This window comes from Magnolia sinica, chromosome 4 (genome assembly GCF_029962835.1).
Source record: "Magnolia sinica isolate HGM2019 chromosome 4, MsV1, whole genome shotgun sequence".
Taxonomy (NCBI): domain Eukaryota; kingdom Viridiplantae; phylum Streptophyta; class Magnoliopsida; order Magnoliales; family Magnoliaceae; genus Magnolia; species Magnolia sinica.
The window spans coordinates 98,839,737-98,862,636 of NC_080576.1; the positions used below are offsets into that span (position 1 = coordinate 98,839,737).

At 40.9% G+C, this 22,900-nt stretch overlaps 2 protein-coding genes across 6 annotated transcripts in view; one reads left to right on the top strand and one right to left on the bottom strand.

The window, feature by feature from the left end:
- The window catches only part of LOC131243479 (uncharacterized), a 49,858-nt gene extending 31,608 nt beyond the window's left edge, over window positions 1-18,250 (top strand). For 2 of the 4 annotated variants that reach the window (XM_058242857.1, XM_058242860.1), the window contains exons 6-11: window positions 1,702-2,140; window positions 7,926-8,088; window positions 16,525-16,628; window positions 16,763-16,854; window positions 17,288-17,532; window positions 17,955-18,250. In XM_058242857.1, the coding sequence (XP_058098840.1) occupies window positions 1,702-2,140; window positions 7,926-8,088; window positions 16,525-16,628; window positions 16,763-16,854; window positions 17,288-17,364 (875 nt within the window). In that variant the 3' untranslated portion in view covers window positions 17,365-17,532; window positions 17,955-18,250. Of the gene's footprint in view, window positions 1-1,701; window positions 2,141-7,925; window positions 8,089-16,524; window positions 16,629-16,762; window positions 16,855-17,287; window positions 17,533-17,954 lie in introns of those variants that run through there. The other 2 variants (XM_058242858.1, XM_058242859.1) reach the window with 2 other exon arrangements.
- Window positions 18,251-19,148: 898 nt separating this feature from the next.
- On the bottom strand, window positions 19,149-22,308 carry LOC131243480 (protein NEN4). 2 transcript variants are annotated; one of them, XM_058242862.1, is made up of 6 exons: window positions 21,346-22,308; window positions 21,071-21,228; window positions 20,428-20,474; window positions 20,275-20,338; window positions 19,729-19,899; window positions 19,149-19,427 (listed from the first exon to the last, which is right to left on the bottom strand). In XM_058242862.1, the coding sequence occupies exons 1-6, from the start codon at window positions 21,638-21,640 to the stop codon at window positions 19,419-19,421; spliced, it is 744 nt and encodes a 247-aa protein (XP_058098845.1). In that variant the 5' UTR covers window positions 21,641-22,308; the 3' UTR covers window positions 19,149-19,418. The 2 variants fall into 2 exon arrangements, with proteins under 2 accessions (XP_058098845.1, XP_058098844.1); XM_058242861.1 differs by having other exon boundaries at window positions 19,149-19,459; window positions 21,346-22,261.
- Between the last annotated feature and the right edge of the window lie 592 nt (window positions 22,309-22,900).

Consider the following 22,900-nt stretch of genomic DNA (forward strand, 5'->3'; position numbering starts at 1 on the left):
TTCAAGTAAAAAAGAAGGGAATTTGCAAAAACTGCCAAAAAAAATCGAGCCCTCGTTAAAACAGAAGGGAATTTGTAGATACCCACATTGAAGCTGACGCCAGTTTATGACTTGGAAGGTTTTTATTTATTTATTTTTATTTTTTTAATTTTTAAATGAAACGACAAAAATCCCTCTCCCCCTAAACTCCTCCGCCTCTGCAAGCCCAAAAACGCTCTCTTGTTTCACCAGAAGAAGAAAAGAAGAAGAAGAAGAAGAAGAAACAGGTGGTTATTTGCAAATACCCTATTATTGAGGTGGAATACCTTTCAAATGAAATGAAAAAAATGCCCCTCCCCCTAAATTCCTGTCTCTGCAAGCCCAAAGACGCTCTCTTGTTTTCCCAGAAGAAGAAGAAGAAGAAGAAGAAGAAACAGGTGGTTATTTGCAAATACCCCATTATTGAGGTGGAAATCTGTAAAAAGAAGAAGATATGAACAATCATACCTTTCAAAAAAAAGAAGGAAAAAAGAAAAGAAAAATAAATATTAACAATCGCAGTAAATAGGCTATTCAGTGTGGCAAGGATTGGGTATGAAAGATCGTACAAATCTAAACTCTCAGGATACGAAGAAGAAGAGGAAGTTAATGGTGTGGTTGTTTGCAAGAAATTAACGATGTGGGTACTGATTTTATGTAAAATTGTAAATTGCTAATATGAAAATACCCTATTATTGATATGGAAATCTGCAAAAAGAAGAAGAAATTAACTATCGTAATAAATGGGCTATTCAGTATTGCAAGGATCAGGTACGAAAGATCCTACAAATGTAAACTCTTAGGATACGGACAGGCAAGGATCATTGCTACTCATATGCAAATATCCTATTATTGAAGTGGAAATATGTAAAAATCATTTTTTCTTGCAACTGTTTACCTCATTCAGAGCAGTGATGGTATTTACTTTCTTGACAAAATAAATGTTGTTACTCTGAGACTATGGTACCAATAAATATTGTTACTCTGGAACTATGATACCTTGGTATTGATAAAGCTATTCAGTATGGATGATCGGGTATGAAAGATCCTATAAATCTGAACTCTCAGGATACGGATAGGCAAAGGATCATTGCTATTAATAAGTATGATCATGTTAATTTGACAAGTTGGGTCTGTAGTGTATGGTTGACTATAATCCTTCATAACTGATAGGTCTAGAGTTCTCAGCTCAAGTAGAGCTGGAGTTCAAGTCACACTGAAGGGGGATCTCTTATCCTGAGTCTCTGAGTATCTGACCTGGATGCTCCTGTTTTTTGAAGGATCTGACTATTATAGCTCCGAAATAGTGATCAACTAAAGAGTCCATGTCCAGTACTTTCTGAAAAGAAAAGTTTCATACCACTTTCTAAAGCTAAAAGGAGTTTTCGATATCAGTCATGTGGAGGAGACTTATCGGCATCTTGTGACTCAACTAGTGTGGTTGTACGCATGGAGTGTTTACATTGTGGATCATATAGTTCTGGTTTCCTTGTATATATTTCTATTTCGGCTTCAGCCTTTGTTAATAAAATACATCCCATGCTAAAAAAAAAGAAGATTTTAAGTGACCATTTCATCATATACAATGTGATTGAAGAGTTGCAATTTGTGTATCATTTACAATTTTGTGTTACTTGAACCATATTGGAAATTGGTTTTTCTGATTCTAGACATACTTCCCAGGACACAGGCGTCTGAATATTGTTAAAAGACACATCCAAAGCTTGATTTCTGCTTTATTCAACATAGTTTTGCATCTCCAGAGTCCTCTTATCTTCTCTCAAGGGGAGTTGAACCATAATAAAGGTGAAACAAATCCTGATTCGGGCTCAGTTGTTCTTATGTGTGTTGAGGTACTAACTAAAGTTGCTGGGAGAAATTCTCTGTTTCAAATGGCACCATACCATGTGGGTCAGGCTTTGCATCTACCCACAACTCTTTTCAGACATTTCTGCCAGCTCACAGCTTCACCAGATAGATCTCATTCTATGGTGTTCAACGCCAAAGAAGAAGTGCGACATGTGACGGGCATGCATCTGAATATTGTAGATCGTCAGTTTTCCATAGATCTATATGCTGCATGCTGCAAATTATTGTATACAATTCTGAGGCATCAGAAAAGGTACTTATTATTTTCCCTCCTTTTCTTTCTTATTTATTTGTAAAGAAGATACAGGATGCACATACACCTTATGTTTAGTACATGATTTTAAGCTAATACTTCTGGTGGAAATTTCTATTCATGGGAATCTCGAGAAACTATTTTTTTGTTCTATATACACAGGTAGTTCAATTGTTGAAAATTGCCGTTTGGGATACATAAGTTGTATGTATTGGCATCTACTAGTTGATTATGGAAAAAGTTCAAAAACACCTCTTTCAATGTGATTCGCTCATGTTCTATTTACATGTTCAGACTTTTTGTGTATTGTGTTAAGACTTAAGATACAAGTTTTGATACAATTACAGTATGTGTATTTGTGCATTTACACATTGAATTTTCCATAATTACCAGGTCCGGGAACATTGCGCCACTTTTGTTTGTTACTGTGGTTGGGTGCTCACTTGTGGTTTATATTTTTTTTTAGGTGCCTAGAGAATCTAAGTGGGTTCAGTTCACAATTAGTTCAGTCATTTCACAGAAATTGTCTGATTTGCTGATAACTTCTATTCCTTCCAGGCTTTACTTTATGAGGAATGATTCTAATTTCTGTTGTATTCTGACATTCAAAGTACCTCTCTCACATTCAGTGGAATGTTAGATCTGGATGATTTTGGATATCATAGCTTACTGTCAATGGTCAGTGCTTACAAAGACAGTTAGTGGTAATGGCCTACACTTTGATGTGTGTTTGCAAATACTTCTCAGTACCAATGTTTTCTATATCATCATCGCGTAATGTATCACACCCTTGGGATACGGATACATATCATTTATCGCATGGGATATATCGGTTGTATCAAGTAATGTATCGCTGTTGTTGGGAAACATGGGGAAATTGGTTGAATTTTTCAATGAAACTTTAGGGATTGTTTAAAAAGAGACATAAATACACTTAGAAATCAAAACATCACAAAAAATAAGTTAACATAATTGGTTTCCTTTGTATGGGGTCCTAATCTAGCGCTAACTGATGCAAGCATATTCAAAGTCTATTAATATAATTTATAAATGTAAGAAAGCATATATGGAAACACAAGCAATACATTCAATAGCAAAAGAAGAAGTAGAAAACTAGAAATATACCTATGAATAATGTGTGTGGCTGTGGCTTAGACCCACATAGATCATCATAGAGGCTCAAAATCATCATCTTCATCTGGACGAGTTTGGGCATAGTACTGCTGCTCCACAAACCAACAATATTATGCCCAGGACATGGTAGAATGATACCAGTGAAGATACTCTCTAACACAACGCTGGTACTCATCCTCTTCGATTTGAGAAAAATTGGGAAAATTTTGATTTTTCTCCAATTTTCTGCAAATCGGCACATCTTTCCCCAAATCCGAAAATTAGAGTGTATGTAATGATGATTTCATCAAATACCTGCCACTGGGTTGAATTGGAATTTTGAAAAAAAAATATTTTTAAACATTTTAAATTATTTTTTATTAAAATTTTTTTTTTCTAAAAAAATCCCAAATTACCAAGAATCACTAGATCGAGTTACATACATGTTTGATTTTGTATTTGGACATATTTGCGAGAAATTGGAAAATTTCGATTTTCCCAATTTTCCGTAACTTGGCCCATCTCCCCCAAATCTTGAAATCGAAGTTCAAATCCATGATTTTTCATGCAGTACATGAGAAACTTGGATATGTGACCATTTGATACTAATTTAATTTGATTTACAACAAAAAAATGGATCGAAAATCTAAAAGGCTCATTGGATCGAACATGTGGGATATGTCGAAACTACTAGTACATTTCATACTGCATAGGTGAGATACAAGATATATAGTGGAATATATCGACCGATATCGTTGATACTGAAAGCATTGTTTAGTACTCATCATGGTAAATGCGACATACATGCATTCCAAGGTAGACTTTTAAAATCATGGTTCCCATTTTGTTGTTAATGGATCATGACCTAAAAATCACACTGATTAGATGATCATTACCACCTTATTTCACTTGTTGAATTTGGACCATACTACTATATTTTCATTTGACCATTTGGTGGCCTCTAGATATTTAAGATCCTGTGATCAATGCCATAGTCATCCCATGCTATATCACAATGGTTGCACAATTTTGATGTCTCGATTCCTTTACATGCATGTGTACCATGGGTGCTTTACCACAATATGATACTCTGGCAAAAGCACATTGGAGTCTAGCTCAGTAGTAATAATAATCTGAGGTAGACTTGGATTTCGAATAGGCCATATGTTGGAAAGTGAGAAGTGCCAACAAACCCCTCGTGCAAATTTCAAACATCATATTGCAGAATTAGAACACATCCTAGCTTCAAGTTATTACCTATACCAACTTTGAATTTCTCATCGCCAGGTAGACTAAGATGGTGTAGAGTTAGAGAAGAATTGTTTTTACCTTGGAGTTGTGAAGTGTGCTAGCGACTACCTGCAATGTGTAATAGGTTGATAACCAAAGAGGTTTGCTTCTTAATGCAAGAGCATTTTCACATCGGGCTTGAGTGAGGTGGCCTGTGGGATGCAGGGGCACACTCGGGGTGGGCAACCCATGAGAGGTGGGTGGCTTGTGTGAGGCGGAACCCATGTGATGTGGGGCCCACGATGGGGGTTCGACCGAGGACCTAACCCATGGAATGTGAGGCCTGGGCTATGAGATAAAGGGATTGATTCGCCATGCTCTAACAGTTCAAGCTTTTAGAGCAAGTGGTTAGTTGTCCTGAATCAAAGGCTACCAGAGCAAGAGATCTAGTGTTCGAGACTCCTCACTGCGGCTCGTGTGAGGTGTGCCCCACCCGTATGAGGCAGAATGATGTAGGACAATTAACCACTTGCTCTAAAAGCTCGAACTGATAGAGCATGGCGAATCAATCCCTTTATCTCATAGCCCAGGCCCCAAATCCATGGGTTAGGTCCTCGGCCGAACTCTCCTCATGAGCCCCAAATTCATGAGTTCCACCACCTCGTGGGTCCCAAATCTATGGGCTTCGCCTCACACGAGTCACCCGCCTCACACAAGCCCCAAATCCATGGGTTATGCAGGCCACCCACCCCGAGTATGCCCCTGCATCCCACAGGCCACCCCACTTGAGTTCGGTGTGAAAATGCCCCCCCATTAATCACTCCCGGTGAGGAGTATCGAACACGAGACCTCCTGCCCTGATACCAATTTGATACATGACAATTAACCACTTGCTCTAAAAGCTCTAACTAATAGAGCATGTCGAATCAATTCCTTTATCTTATAGCCCAGGTTCCAAATCCATGGGTTAGGTCTTTGGCCGAACTCTCCTCGTGGGCCCCAAATCCATGGGTTTTGCCCCCTCGTGGGCCCCAAATCTATAGGCTTTGCCTCACATGGGCCCCAAATGTATGGGTTATGCGGGCCACCCACCCCGAGTGTGCCCCTGCATCCCACATGCCACCACACTCGAGCCCGGTGTGAAAATGCCCCCGCATTACGGAACCTATGTGATGTGGGGCCCATGAGGGGGGGTTTGGCTGAGGACATAGCCCATGGGATATGGGGCCTGGGCTATGAGATAAAGGGATTGAATCACCACACTCTATTAGTTCGAGCTTTTAGAGCAAATAGTTAGTTGTCCTGTATTAAAGATTAATGCAGGGCCACATCGGGCTCGATTTGGGTTGCTTGTGAGATGCAGGGCCACACTCGGGGTGCGCAGCCTATGTGAGGTGGGTGGCTCATGTGAGGCGGAACCTATGTGATGTGGGGCCCACGAGGGGGGTTCGGCCGAGGACCTAACCCATGGGATGTGGGGCCTGGGCTATGAGATAAAGGGATTGATTCGCTACGCTCTATCGGTTCTAGCTTTTAGAACAAGTGCTTAGTTGTACTGTTTGAATTATCTCTGATATTATCGAAATATCTCTGATATTATCGTTATCTCTAGCTTGGTGATACCAATAACACCGGTAGCGATACCGATAACACCGGTAGTATTAGAAATTCTAGACATCAGCAATGTATCCCTAAGTATTGCCAATGTATCGATATTGCTAATATTTTCAATTGTGTAAATTCCTGGCGTCTCTTGTACTGCCAATGTATCGATATCACCAATGTATCGCCAATATTTTCGACAATGTAATGAGCTTGTGTTACAAGTGTATCGGTGATATTTCAATAATATCACCAATGTAGAGATCACAAAAAGTTTGTTTATTAAAAAAATTTATCCATTTCAAACTTTTTTATAAGCATATTGTTGTATGCACTTTTCAATTTGTCGTTGCTAATATTTGATAATATCTCAATATTATCGTTATCACATATTTGATAATATCTCAATATTATCGTTATCACATATTTGATAATATCTCAATAACACAACATGCTCGATATTAAGACCACGGTCTTTCATTTTCTTTCCAGTTGTTGATGATTTCTTGGCAAAATATTGTGAGTTATTAATATTCTGCAATATCGGTGGATGTTTGGATGGTTAAATAGGATCGATGGGATGGTTAGACTGTTTCTTATGATGACACATACTTTTAAGCCCCCATTAAATTGAAACTTATTGTGTATATATTCCTTTTGCAAATTTTTTATTTCTAAATATGCAAATATGTGTACTTTAGCATCTCTTGAAGTTTCTTTGAAAATTCTACCATTATCCCTTGTTTTTGTGCATTTCTAGTTATCAGCGATATTATCGACGATATCAATATTGTTTCTGTATCCCTGACAAATGAAACTTGTAGCGATACCAATACTTTGAACACTGGTTAGTTGTCTTGCATGAAAGTGGTATTAGAGCGGGGGGTATCATGTTTGAGACTCCTCACCGGGAGTGATTAATGCATGGGCATTTTCACATCGGGCTCGAGTGGGGTGGCATGTGGGATGCAGGGGCACACTCGGGGTGATGGCCCGTGAGAGGTGGGTGACTCATGTGAGGCGGAACCCATGTGATGTGGGGCCCACAAGGGGGGTTCGACCGAGGACCTAACCCATGAGATAAAGGGATTGATTCGCCATGCTCTATTAGTTTGAGCTTTTAGAGCAAGTGGTTAGTTGTCCCGCATTTCTCCATCATGGAATGCCATGTTTTGGATCACACATTAAAACTTGTTTTTAGTTTGATGCTCTACAGATTTGAGCTCATTCTAATTGGGTATTATTTTTTCCTAGCCCACTTTCTATCTACATACTGAATCAATGGTCAAGTCTGACTTTGATCACCTCTCCCTGACCCGGCATTTCAATCAGCATTTGAATGCTTTGTCTTATCTGTCCTTCCATAGTTTTAGAATAGTAAATTTTTAAAACTTTAATTGAAAATCTGAAACTATAATTTCTCTTTTTAAAAAAAAAAGAAACGAAAACCATAATGCATTTTGATGGTATTGCATTTTGATCCATTGTATGGAAGTTAATTTTCATTTGGTTCATATGTTCCACAGTTTTAAGCGGTTTCAACCAGACATCATTCAGTTCAAAAATAAATGTACTCTCTGTTTCCGCATTCCAGTCAATGTAAAAACTTTTAGTCTTGAGACATGGTTTGTTATTTTTAGTGATTCTGTCATTTTCTTATTGCGATTTATCAGTGCACTGTTGTTTTTCTTCAGTATTTACCTTCGCACTTTGATCGCATGTGAATTAGATTTTGCTTCTTTTCTATTCTATAGAATTGGGTGATTATTTTCCAGCATTTCAATTTTCTGTAAAACTGAGTACTAAGCTCTGTTTTCCAAATTTGATTTGTACAATATAGCGAGTCGGAACGATGCATCGCTCTGCTTGAAGATTCAGTGCGCATTCTCCTTTATTGTTTGGAGGCGGTGGATGCCGGTTTTGTTAGCAAAAAGGGTTATTTTGTTTGGCAACTACAAGAAGGAATAAAGTGTGCTAGCTTTCTAAGGAGGATTTACGAAGAGGTTTGTTATGCTAGAAACATTCCACATCACGTGAAATGCTTCTTCCTTGTTTACAAATCTTTAACATGAATCCCTTTTCTTGGTGTTGTTAAAGAATACTATTAATTTAGGTTTGGTGGGTTATGCCTGTATTTTACATTTTGCTTAACATTGGATTAACTTTATTACCCCTATTCCAATTTTGGATGCTTGGCCTTTCCATATCTTGAAGTCCTCGTTTCTCAATCATGTCATGATAATGATTCTAATGCTTTTAATGCTCTTTGTGTGTGCGCGTGCGTGTGCACCTGCGTGCAAGAATGAATCAATGAAATATTCATAGGTCAATCCTTGCATGAATATTTAAGTATCCAATTAGTCCAACATTGATTCCTTCATATGTGTCAATTGGGCAAATACGTCGATGGCAAGGTATTCTTTAACAGTAAAGGTGGCTGTAACGGCCACCACCATTACCTTTACGATACGGGCTGTAACGGCCGTTGCAATCTCTCTCTCTCTCTCTCTCTCTCTCTCTCTCTCTCTGTTTTATTGAAAAAAAAACCCTGAAAAACCTATATCAGCCTCGTAATGAACTGTTATGAGCCATTATGGCCTTTACGGGGGGCGTAACGGTTGTTGGTCTTTTTTTTTTTTTTTTCCTGTAACGGCCGTTAAGGCCATTATGACCCCGTAATGTGTAATGGTTGACACCATTACCTTAACGTAATTGCCTTTACGGCCGTAACGGCACCCCATGGTCCATAGTGGCTAGGATGGATAACTTGTATACAAAAACTAGCATTTCACCCTACCAATCCTTCAGGACCCAAATAACTCAATTTTCTCCCATGTACTATTTGTGTCAATGGATTAGTTCTATCCAAAACTAGAGATAAAGGGTCGTGCGTGGGCGGGTGTGGGTGGTGGAGCAGGCAGATTTTGTTCCTTTATTGACGAGTTCTCACTTCATCGCCTTCATCTAAGATGATTCCTGTTCTCACTTCATCAAAGATGTCAAGGTCTTTGGTGCAATCTTGGATTCTGAAGCATGAAAATCTCCTGTTTTTCCTTTATCTGGCAGTGGGTGGGTGTGGGTGTGTTCCCCTCACTGCCTTCTCAGTAATTCTTGTTGGTGAAACAGGCAGATTTATTCCTTTATTGTCGAGTTCTCACTTCATCATCTTCATCTAAGATGATTCCTCATGATCAAAGATGTCAAGGTCTTTGTGCAATCTTGGATTCCGAACCATGAAAATCTCGTTCTTACTTCCTCCTTCAGTTGGTGGGTGGGTGGCTATGTGTGGGTGTGTTCCTCTCACTGCCTTCTCAGTAGTTCTTGTTGGTGGAGCAGGCAGATTTGTTCCTTTATTGATGAGTTCTCACTTAATCTTCATCTAAGATAATTCCTCATGATCAAAGATGTCAAGTTCTTCATGCAATCTTGGATTCTCAAGCATGACAATGTGTTGTTCCTACTTCCTTGAGCTGGTGCTATGTAAATTCCGTTTTCAGAATCACCACTTGTCTTGCAGCTTACGGTCATTGCCAAAAGCGTTTGCCGTTGCATGTATGCCCATATGGGATATTTTCTTGCCAAAGATGTATTTGCATCTCCTTCTAGGATCACCTGTACCAATTCTTGATGACTGAATCTCATATTTGCTTTGCTGGATTTATACTTAAGAAGTGCTCCATGTTGCAGGTCTTGCTTTGAGCTTCTGTCGTTCTCTACCACAGTCATTTTGGTTGACACTGGAATTAGAGTAACAAAGTTTATTAAGCTTTCTTGTTTATCATTGATTTCACCAGAAGCTTTTGCTTCTTTCATTTTTCCAATCATCAGGATTTCTCGCTTGCTTATTGCTAAGTTTGTTATATTCATAAGAAAAAAAATGGTTGTGAGTTGAAAGATACTTTTGCATTATTTCTTTCTTCAGAACAAATGATTACATGCAGCCTCGTCTTTCTGCCAACATGTGGTGTAGGAAATCAGATTTGCGCAATTGGTGTCCCCCACAGAAGATCATTGGGCATAAAAATCAGTCTGGCCCAATAATTAGGTGTGCAACATGTGTACATTGGTCCAAAGCATTAGCTGTCAATTAATTTGATGGTTTGGCCCTCCTGATAAGTGGGTAGCTTGATTTTGTGCGAGGTGGTTTTCATAGTATGGCCCATCTATTGCTATGATATTCTATACATTTGGTAAGTGGTAGGAAAGGCAGTGACACAGGAATGATTGAATTTGATTTTATCAGGCTAGTATAAGGTAGCATGAGAAGTTTGTCTGAGGCTCCTTGTGGTCGGTAAACAACTTCGAACTCCTGTGGGAGATCGCCGCAGTCTTGAGGGGGGACGTCAAAGGGGAATCAACAGTGGGAGCAAGATACACAACGCCAACATAGGGAGCTATCATGATCTCATTTGAGGCTACATGTTCGTGCCAAGTCCAGAAGGGGGAGATCGAGGAGGAGAACCAAAGGTCCATCGGGTGGCTGGCCAATTGGGAAGATTGGTGGTGCGAGAGAAAGTCTTCATACCAGTGGAGAAAGGGGTGTCAATCAGAATCGAAGGAAGGAGAGGGTTGATGCTCTGTGCATTGCTGATCATTTGTCAAAGGGGCAAAGTGCTAGAAATAGCAAACCTAGAGGAGAAACCAACAATATGATCGGGGGAGAGGTAAAAAGGTTTTCACGACGGGAATGGGTAGCAAAAGGGAAGAGACCGGTAGTAGCGGCATGTCAATCGCCTGGTAAAGGGAATCAATGCTTGGGGTTTATGGAGAAGCGAGCTCTGGAGGTTGTGCAGGGACTGGGGAGGATGCGTCGGGGCTTGGGATTGGGCCAGGGGAGAAAGCTCTGGTCCTATTCCAGTTCTCCCCACCCTTTTCATTGAAAATTATCTGATGGGGTGGATGGAGCTCAACTTCCAGCGGGTTTTGGTAGGCTTGCAGTTGTCTCAGAGGTGGTTATGCGGTGAAGGAAAGATACATGGGAGCTTCGAGGTTTTGCCTTTGTTAGGTTGGAAAAAGGCAGAGGAGGTGCTTGGTGTGATCATCGCTAAATGGCCATAAATATGATGGGATGAAACTTTAAGTCCAACGGGTGAAGTATGGCCCGGACTCTGTCAATCATCAGATTCCTAGGAAGGAGGAGAGAGAAGGGAAAGCAAGGGGTTGCTCTGATCAGTAACTCCTCTGGTGTTGGGGAGGAGGATAGTGAGAGAAGGGACCCCTTTCAGGGACACTATCTTGCAGAAGCAGGGGGAGGTAGGTGCTGAGAAATTTGGAGAGTTTGAGTGGGAGAATTAGGGGAAGACACCAAATGAAGGAAATTCAAAAGATGTCGGAAGGAAAGTGGGGGGAGAGGTTAGATGGATTTGGAAGGAGGAAGTGGGGGAAAAGCTGTTGGTGAGGTTTCATCCAGCTATAATAGCAAATCACTCACTTTTCGGTTGTAAAGGCGGGATCTCTTCCTTCTTATTTGGGACTTCCTCTATGTGTTGGGAAGCTGGCTACTCATTTATGGGACAAGGTGATTGAACGGATTGAAGGCATTCTATCAAAGTGGAGAAGTCGCCACCTCTCCCTTGGAGGTAGATTATCTCTTATCAAATCGACGTTCTCTAGCATGCCACTATACTTTGAATCTCTATTCAAATGGCCATCTCAAGTTTGGAAGAGACTAGGCAAGCTTAGGAGAGATTTCCTTTGGAAAGGCGCTGAAGAAGGTAACAAATTTCATCTTTTGAGGTGGGAAGAAGTTTGCAAATCTATTGAATGAGGGATGGGCTAGTTTGAAAAATATCTTAAGCATGAATAAGGCTCTCCTTGGGAAATGGCTTTGGCGCCTTGGCACGGAGGAAGGGCAACCATAGAGAGAAGTGATCGCTTCCAAATACAGGCTCCAAGTGGTGTGATGGGAAACTAAGGAATCCACCCCTAGGGCATCTAACACTTGGAGGTCAATCATGGCCCTCAAGCTGGAGTTTAAAAAGGGGATATCCTTTTCTATCAGTGATGGGACTTGAGTTAGTATTTGGAATGGTGTGTGGTGCGGCGACATTCCACTAGCTCTTATTTTTCCCAATTTGGCTTGTGTCGCTTCTTGTCCAAACATTATTGCGGCAGACTGTTTTATCCACGAATGGGTCTAACATCGTTTGGTGCCGAAAGGGAGTTGTTAGATCATGAGTTGGAAGAGCTTATTTGCCTATTTGACATGCTCCGTCCTATCTTGCCTTCAGGGGATAAGGATGAGATGATTTGGAATGCTAACAACTTGGGGCGATTCACGGTGAAATCATTCTATAACATGATTCGTCTCTAAATAGGGGGAGGGGATGCCGGGCATGCCTTTAATTTTTGGCACTATCCCATTCCCCCTAAAGCTGCGGCTTTTACTTGGCTTATGGGAAGGAAGAAGGTCCTCACAATTGACAATCTCCAAAAGAGGGCAATGGTAATTCCAAATAGATGCTATCTTTGCAAATAAGATGAGGAGACTATCAATCATCTCGTTATATCTTGCCCGAGATGTTCGGCAGAATTGGGTGCAGTCTGAGATGAAGAACCTGGATATAGTGCGTGAGTTCGGCTAGTTTTTCTGTGTTGATCAACGACTCCCCTAAAGGTATTTATTTTTATTTATTTATTTTATTTTTATAAAAGCTCTAGGGGGTTGTGCCAAGGGGACCTGCTCTCTACTCTCCTCGTTGTAGTGGTTGCCGAAGCTCTTGGGAGAATGCTGGAAAGGGGGCAGCAAAACGACTTGTTTTGGGGATTTAGTGTGGGAAGATGATCCACTTCGATCTCTTCTGTAGTACGCGGATGCTACGCTTCTTTTTTGCGATGCTGATGGAGAAAAGATGGGTAACTTGCGGGCAATTATCTGCTTGTTTGAGGTCATTTAGGGTTTAAAGGTCAACATTACGAAAAAACATCATGTTGGGCATTCATCTTTCTAGGGAGGAGGTTTCAAGGCTTTCAAGTGTGTTTGGATGTGAGGTGGGCTCTTTCCCTTCTTCCTATCTTGGTTTGCCATTGTGTATTGTCAAACCGACGAAGCATCTTTGGGATGTAGTTATTGAAAGATTTGAAAGAAAATTATCAAGGCAGAAATGCCGTTACCTTTCTCTTGGGGGGCATATTACTATAATTAAAGCGATCCTCTCAAATTTGCCAGTTCATGTCTCTATTCTAGTGTCCTAAGTCCATGCTAGCTAAGTTGGATAGGTTGCAGTGCAAGTTTCTTTGGCAAGGGTTGGAAGGTGGTTCAAAATTCCATTCGTTAAAATGGGTAGAAGTTTGTAAATCTTTTGAAGAGGGCAGTGCTGGTATTAAAATTTTTGAGGTGATGAATATGGTGTTATTAGGTAAATGGCTATGGAGGTTTGGGTTGGAAGAGATTTTCATTATGGAGGCCTATGATTGCTTTTAAATATTGTTGCGAGCTTGGGGGTTGGGGCACCAAAAAATCTTCCATGTATAGATTTCAAATCAAGCAACTTGCAATGTGGAGAGGTATTTTAGCCGTCAAATCAAGCTTTCAAATTGGGGTTGGTTTTCGCCTTGGGAATGGGGAGAGGATTCGTTTTTGGGAAGATGTTGTGGGTAATGTACCGCTGAAAATCCTGTTCTGTAACTTAGCTCACTTATCACCGGATCATAATATTCTCGTGGCACATCATGCTTCAACTTATGGGTCTTCGGTCATTTGGGCTCCTTACAACCTCTCATTCGGACGAAGAAACAATGGAGTTAGTCTTGCTTCTTGCTCTTATTCAATTACATAACCCGATCAGTGGGGAAGTGACCATATGATGTGGAAAAAGGAGCCGTCAGGGCAATTTTCAGTAAGATCTTTTTATGCTTTGCTCAGTAAGTCTGATGCGGACGAGGAAGCTAAGAACACCAAGTTCGTTTGATCCTATGTGTCCCCTCCTAAAGTTGCAACCTTCTGTTGGCTTGCCAGGAGAGGAAGAGTATTAACGGTAGATAATCTTCAAAAAAGAAGGATGTGTCTTCCCAATGTGTGTTTGTTATGCATGGCTGACTCTGAATCGCAATCACCTAATTTTCCATTGTCCATTTACATACAAAATGTGGGCCGACGCCCTATCCAGATTCAAGGTCTAGTGGGTTATGCTGCGATCCTTAGGTGATATGTTAATGGCTTGGCACGGTGTTTCCATCGAAAAGGAGTTATAGGGCTTGTGGCGGTTGTGTTTGGTGGCCGGTCTGTGGGCAATTTGGGAGGAGACAAATGGAAGATGCTTCCGGAATATCAGTCATAGTGTTGATTGGGTTGTTGGAAGATCATGGGGCTTTCTCCTGGAGTGGGGTTAACGTTTTGTGGGTTATAGGGGCTTTTTGTTTTTCTATATTTCGTGATTGGTGGGCTGTTTTTGTTTCTTATATTATGTGTTGCCTTTTGGTGCCTTTCTAATAAAATTTCAGTGACTTCTCCAAAAAAAAGAAGAAGAAAAAAGGTCTCATGTAGAAACTGTAATTGGAGTAAGTACTAGCAGAAACATGCATACAAATTGCTGACTCCAGTCAGTGATTTTGACCTAAACTGATAAGAAAAGATGGAAGGATGGAGAATAGAAGGATGGAAGGATAGGTGGTTTGAGAGTGATTCAAGGGCTCTCTCTTCTCATCCTTGAATCAGCATTTTAGAGGAGAACATCAATTATGGTGTTCCTTAATTCTATAGACTTTGGCATACTGTACATCATTGAAAAGCCTGTAGACCTGCCTTATCTATTCACCCAAATTGACCAAATACCTCTACTAACCAGTGGCATCCACTCTTGACCAAAATCCCATGCTAGTCTAAGAGGTGGATCACAAGATCTCAACTATTAGATATTCATCATGTGCAATAAAACAATTTAACAGTTAAAAGCAAAAGATCAACGGTTAAAACCTTCGGTTAGACCTTTAAAACCTTTGAAGCACCAAGTTTAGCAAGAATCCCACATGATGGATGGTCCGATCAGTAAGATCTAACCCACAAGTAAGTTCCATGAGGTAAGCCGTGGATCCCATGTTGGAACATTGTGGGCTCCTTATACTGTATCCTAATGCATGCACCCAACCACACCCAAACGTCAGTCATTTATGTAACCTCTCAGGGTGAGCTAAGCACATAACACTCTGACCATGGAGTCCCAACATGACTTCAGATTTAAGGACTAGTCATAGGTAGTGCATAATCAAGTCGATCCGATCTGGGCATGATGGCTCTCCTGGCCCAACGACTTTATGCGATCCTCCAATGCAAGTGCTTACCTAGGTCCAACCACAAGAACCTGCATACCATGAACACTTACACTCCTATGTGGGGTAGAGCCTTGGCACCAGCTTATTGAGCCCGATGGTGGAGACATTCCATCTGAACTCGTTGTCGGTTCCCTCACATAGGATACCTTGATTGCCCAATCCTGCTACTTTGGTCATGGAATTTAGTGTAGTGAGATCCATGAAACACAACTCTCCCTTGGCCAGTGACTGTTGTCTTCAAACTCATATTCCCCTGGGACAACAGTGGAACCCCTCCCTTATCCCATACATTACAGATAGTTCAGGCTCACACACATTTAATTATGCATCCATGACCAAGACAAGCACACATGGTCATCAACATACATGATTATTGCAATCATCATTGGGTTTCCAGTGTCCTCTATAACAGTTGAGTGATTGTATCAATGTTGAAACACTTGTAAAACTATTCAAATGATTTTCAACTTGCTCTGATCCCAAAGTTGATGCAAGGACAGATTTAGAATTTATTTGAGAGATTTTCTTAAACATCTCATGAATAAACTATTGCTTGTATTAAGTACTAGCAGAAACATGCAGAAAAGTAACAAGATCCCTCATCAATATTTCTGACATGAACTAATAAGAAAAGATGAATGATGGGTGGGTGGGAAGGATTGGTGGTTTGCAGTTTGAAATCTCTTCAAATTTCCGAATCGATAGCTTGTATGGAGTCTCACCACAGGTTTGATGGAATCTCTCCACCAAAACTCGAATGATCTCTCTCCGAGAAAATTTCAGCCATCTGAATAAGCTTGGAACAGAACTTCAATGATAAACTTCTCATAGAGAAAGCCACACATGCTTTTGTTTTTGATAGATAGAAAATCATTGACGTGATTACATAGATACAGATTTTGTCATAAACCTTCTAATACTAGGAAAGCTAAAACTGTGCAACAATCCGACACAAATAGAAACTAATGAAATTAGGCCTTCTGAGAAAATGCTAACTACAACAAGAGTACTTTAGCACTCCTAATAGTACTGTATTGTATGAGATAACTAAACAGAATGGTACAGTAAGTTTTCAGTTTATGAACATGATTTTGGTGCCCTGAATTACTTTTTTAAATTGCTAGTAATTCTCTACTCTTGTTATTTATTTATTTATTTATTTTTTACAGATAAGACAGCAGAAGGACATCCTTGGGAGGTATTCTTTTCATTTTCTCTCGAATTACATATCGATTTATTCAGGATATGGCCCTCTTAAAACAGGAATCAGAAGGTTGGTCTCTCTTTGCTATTTAATTTCATTATGACTATCTCAAGAGCTTGAATCTTATTACTTTTATCAGAAGCTTTCTTCACTTGGGTAAAACTTTTCCAAATAGTGCTGACATCTGAATTTCATGATGGCAGAGAAATAGATGAAGCTCTGAGACCAGGTCTGTATGCTTTAATCGATTCATGTTCAGCAGATGATCTTCAACAACTTCATGTTGTATTGGGAGGTAAGCAACTTGTAAACTGATGTGGATAAGAGGAAAACATATGATGCTTTATCGAGGTTTGCTCAGCCCGACAAACTAAACAGTCAGTGCCCACCTAGTGATACAAAATCTTTTGTACGGTGGGCTACATGGTGGACGAAAAAACCTTCCAAGTCCAATGATCTTACCTTCTCTGACTGGGCCCTATTACATGTGGACCATTGGATGTTACTGTACACTTTCATCGGTTGGCTAGGATCATCTGATAGATCTCATGATGGGGCCCACCTTTTAAATTACTTAAAGGTGGACATATATCTATACCATTGTTTGGATGAACAAGAAAACGTCAATTTTTTTAATCGGGCATTGTATATACCTATACAAATTGTGGCAGGATAGATTTGGAATAATATATTCTTGCTGGAGCTTATTGCTTCTTTTTGTTTTGTAGAGGGTCCTTGCAGAAGCACTCTTGCGACTTTACAGCATGATTACAAATTGAATTTCCAATACCAAGGAAAAGTCTGATAGAGTTCTTTTCATTACTATTCGAGTTTGAAATCAAGATGGTCCTTTTTGGCCAGTGTCATGGCCTAACACAATGGAAGGACCTCAGATTGTCGAAGTTCACTTTGGATGGCATGCTCCAGCCTCAGATTCGGGGCGGGCCATTTTTTACACCCAAAGCAAAAAAAGGTTAGGCTGCCCATACCATTCCTCCTTTTCGACTTCATTTGCACTTGTTTGTCTTATCCAAGCACGCATCGTCCCATGGGCCCCACATGTAGAGATGGTTAGATGATTGGAATTATCCAACTGGGTGCTAATGTGGATGGGCCATGGTCCAAAAAATACTCCCAAGTGGATGACTGTGACCATAGAATGGAGTTGAATGTGGAGAGTTAGGTGTTTTTTCCCTTCCTTTTAGACAAAAGGGCTATAATATACAATCAAATGGACAAATCAATGTCCAGGACCAGCTATGGAGGCATGATTTTTGAACCACGGTCTATCTGCATTTAGCACCCACTAGGTGGATGACCCATCGGCAATGCATGCTGGACAAGGATGAGCTGTGGCTCCGCACATAACAGACTTGGAATGATTTTGACAAACAGAGTCTCTCGGAGATCAAATCGTTCTGGTTGTTTGCTACAAAGATCAAGTTAATTGAAGAGATGGACCATTAATGAGGAAAGTATAGCATGGAGGGGTTCTATCTGTTACAGTAAAAGCTTAGAACTGGTTAATCCTCGCAATTTTGTATCTGTACAATAAACATAAATATCTTTGCTTATGAATGCTGTTAAATATACACACACCCTTCATCTCTTCCAAATTAAAATCAATCTTGTTGGCATTGTAAACATGTGTTTTTGATTGTTACGGCATACCACATGAATTGTTTGGACAATAGGAAGAGTCAATTGCAATTGAGACGCAGGTGAAAGATGAAGTTTGGAGATGCACTAGCTAAAAGATTGGTCTGGTTCGCTCATTGGATGGGTCACCCAACAATGAGAAAAAGAAAGGATGGCTAATAAATGATGACCGTTTATATCCCGTGACCTAGCTGTCAAGGAGGTTAAGCTGGACTTCTGGCTAGGGCACATTCACAGTTTGCGCTAGCTGATCTCTGACCAGAGGTTGGTTCGCTCGTGCCCAAGCCGGGCCAATGCATTTCCATTCTGTGGGCCACGAATGCCCAGTAATTATGCTAAAAGAATGATCCTGACCTTTTACATATAGAATTGAATGCCTTTCATTTGGAATTTTCTTTTCAGTGGTCCATATTTAAATATATACATTGGTGGGAAGATTTACCTGTGTATAGTTGCTCCCAGTTGATGGATGGTTCGAATTATTGGACCATCTCTAATGTGGACCACGTTGGGACTACATGCTGGTGGGCCTGACTGGCTGCATAGGCATATGGATGTGCCCAAGGAGTGTAGGTTTGGCCTGATAACCATTTCATTCAGCTTATTCCCAACACTAACGACTCATTGCCTAGATTATGTTAGGTTTTTTTTTTTCTTTTGTTGTTGTTGTTGTTGTTGTTTTGGTTCGATTATTGTTTTTTTTTTGTTCCATGGATTGATTGGAATCCGCTCATGCTGAGAGGATTATTCTGACCATTGAGATTTATAGTCAGACTAGAACCATTCAAAGACAACGGTTCACAGTCAACTTCACAAATCAATGGTTGGAATTATCGTTTCAGCATTGTATTGAACATGTGGCCAATCTGTGATGATGCCAAGGAGATGGATGGTCCAGATTGTCCAACCAGCTATGCTTGTGGATGAGCCTTGAGAACTTGAAGACTTCATTTCTATCAATTTAATTGAAGGGTGTACATGAATGGGATGTTAGAAGCATGGGGCCCATTTTGTGGCCCACATGAAAAGAATCAAATCATGATTTCATCGGCAGTAAGTAGTGAAAACAACATTCCAACGGATATGATCTTGGGAGGCCTATCCAAATCCTTGATTTCTTCAGATTCCACTGCTGCCTCCGCATCTCATCATCTGATCAACGAAAACGATCGCTTGAGCAAGTTGTTGAGTGGCTGTTTCTCATGGGCCCTACACAACACGTCCTTCACCGTGTACCTCATCTGTTCCAATCAACCAATGATAACAAAGCTTCTTCTTTCCTGAAAACCATGGGAGGATCTGGGCCACTCATTAGGAGGGCCCCACCATGAACATGTCTGGCCCCAAAATGAAGATGGCCTATTCATGAATCGCCTAACAAACGGAATACATGGGTGGATTGGGCCACGGCATGTTATGGTGGCCATCGTAACTGATGAGTGACCTGTATCTCACACACGTATGCCACATTGGCACGTGTGTTTGGAAGAAGATTAAGAAGAAACAATACCTTTCCTAAATGGCCTTTAGAGTAAGGAAGAGGTCTTTGATGCTGAGGAGAAGAGGGAGGAGATTTTCTATTCATTTCTTCCACAGATAATCTCCTCCTTGTCTGACTTCTGGTGGTCATGCCCATGGACCCCACACCTTCACCACTCAATACATGTGGTAGGCTCGATTCCTGATCGTCCATCACACAACAATGCAATGAATCTTTACACGAAATATCTCTCTTAAGCATGCTGATGATCGTTTTCATCCGTTTGAAACTCATGCCCATCAGCACGTGTTAATGGTAGTGACCCAGATGAAGTCGCAGATGGATGGTTAGAAGTGTCCATTTTCTGGTGCTAACATGAATATTTTGATCATCAGTTAGATGGGCAGTTGAAATTGATAGTCAGAATTATTCTTTTCACATGATCGCCTTATAACCAATCCATGATAGCACCCAGCAAATGGACGGTTCCAATGCACGAAGAGCATGAGTGGCAACACAAATCAGTCATTTCACTTAAATTGGACCGTTGATCATCTTGAAAGAAATCCAACTTACCAAGAACAATATGGTGGCACAATGCTTGACGACTTCGAGGTTCATCCGAACATCGTCGAGGCTCCTGTTGAGGCTCACTTAAAAAAGATTGAATAACGAATGGTGGATCGAAAAATGGATATGCTTCAATGGACGGCTGAGGTTAGCTCTTACCTGTGCTTCTGTTGCCCAAGCTCGAAGTAGGCGGCCAAGGTCGACATCTAAGAGAAAGTTAAGAGGAAATGCTTGCTCAGAATGTGTGAAACATGAAAATTTCAATGCAATCTTAAATGGGTTTGATTAGGACCCACATAATAATCAATCCAGACCATCAATTGATTGGCCACTTCATGTGTGGGGCCAGTGTCCAGATATTGCACTGATCGAATGGTTTGAAATTTGAACCACCCTGCAACAAACACTTTGATTGGCTAAATTGTCAACCCTTGTAGAATAAGACCCAACAGACTGACATGTGGGCCCCAGTCTATTTGGACCAATCAAAGTGCTTGTGGGCCCTTCTTTTTAATTTACTGTTGGTCTTAACTTTGGAACGTAACGATATGATGGTGAATCAAATGGTTATGAAACTTCCATCAATGCGATTTCTGTTTTATGATTCATCCAAGAGGTGGCCCACTTGGACAATCTCTTGCAACAATCTGACCGTTCAAAGGGACTAAACCATTCAGCAAAGAGTATTCTATGTATAATCAGCTCCCAAAACCAGGTTTCATGGGACAAACCATGCTCTTAAGTGCCAAGAGAGAGAGAGAGAGAGAGAGAGAGAGAGAGAGAGAGAGAGCTACCAAATTACCTTAAGATTTCCAGCTCTCCTACCAAACTTGTGAGAGAGAACATCCAATGAATCAATCATGCCGATGGGCTTTGGAGATGGCCGCCCAACGTCGGCAAACGCCTCCCGAATCCGAGCAGAATCAAACCTCAGAATGTTATGTCCAGCCCATATTCTCCCTGAAAAGAAAAAAAAAGAAAAAAAAATTGGCCCACAAAATCCTACTAAAATCAATCTCACTCATTGAATCATTTAACCATGATTGAATTGTACATGAAAATTTTGGTTCACAATACCATTTAACATGTCGAATATCCGGTCTGCCACATCTTCAAATGTTGGAGCAGCCGCAACAACACTACGCGTGATCCCGTCCAATCGCCCCGACCTGGGTGGGACACATGACAAGTCCCTGGGCCTTATGAGGGTGCAATAGCTCTCAAGCTCGACGAGCTTCCGTGGGCATACTAGTATTGCACCAAACTCCAACATCCAACGCCGCTGACCAGTTCGGAGGGGCATTGTTGTTTCAACATCGAAGAAAACAATCTCATTGCGGCTGTCGCTACAACTGGGACCAACCGTTTTCATATCTAAACTGAAATCGAAGAAAACTTAAACCGAAACCGGCGATTGTGGCGTGTGTTTGTGCATTTGTGCAATAGGTAGAAGTTATAAATGGAGGTGGAAGGAAGAAGAATCCATGCAGGAGTTGGATTGTCTTGTAATTCAAGTCAAATGGGGTTAGGGAGAAAGGGAGGCTTTGGCTTGTGGGTGTGGTTGTATGGGAGAGTAGGCTAGCCCATGTCCAAGACTACAAGAAAACACTTGTTGTAAGACAGGAATATCACAAGAACCATCATCAGATGCAACCCTTCGGATTGTTTTTTATTATTATTATTTTTGGTTACTTTGTCGTCTATCCTTCCTTTCTAGGAAGGAGATCTATGCTTTTTGGAGTCCAGATATCCACTACAAAAGCTTTGTAGGTTTAGCTCTTATCTTATAACGCGGTATGTGGGGCCCACCATGATGTGTGAATGACATCCAATCCGTCCACATTGTGAACCCCGTCATTTTCTCTCCACCACCCAAAAATTAGGGCGATCCAATACTCGGGTGGGCCACAACACGTAAGATCATGCCTCACACTTCTAAAGTCAGGTCGGTTGGCCCACCTGAGTTATGGAATGCCCTGATCTGAGCTTTTTGGGGGTGAGCATTCATCCTGGTGGGGTCATCTTATTAATTGAACAGTGGGCTCCACACATAATCTGTAGGGTTTTTAACGGTGGAAGTCCCTATCCCACTGCTTCTTTTGGTGGGGCCCACTTCGAGTTTTGGAGCAGGCAGCTTTGTACTGGTTCCAGACCGTCCATTGGATGGGGAAACTATCCATGGAAGACTGAAAAAAATTACACACGTGTAACAATCGTAGCTGGCTGACTTTTTCCATCGAAGTTCTGTTTGGTTGCATGAAAGGAAAGGAATATATGTTAGGAATGGGGGTTTGCTCAAATACTTACTGACCTGTTGCAACACGATACATCGGGGACTCTAGCCATTGAATGTGGATCATCTACCAATGATCGAAGCCGTTTATGCCACGAGTCTCACTTTGTACGGTGGAAAGACAACAAATAAAAGGATCTCAATTGGATTATTTCAACCCTTTGATAAGTTGGCATCTTTGTTTTTAACCTGGGAGGTCACCACAACCTTCTTGTAATCATATTCAATCATAGAGTTCTTTCGGTCATCCTTATCTACAGGGAGCCCCTTCCAATTAAGGGATTTTGACCGTACTGGCATCCTTGTATGTTAAAATTCTTGAAAGATACTCGACCTTCC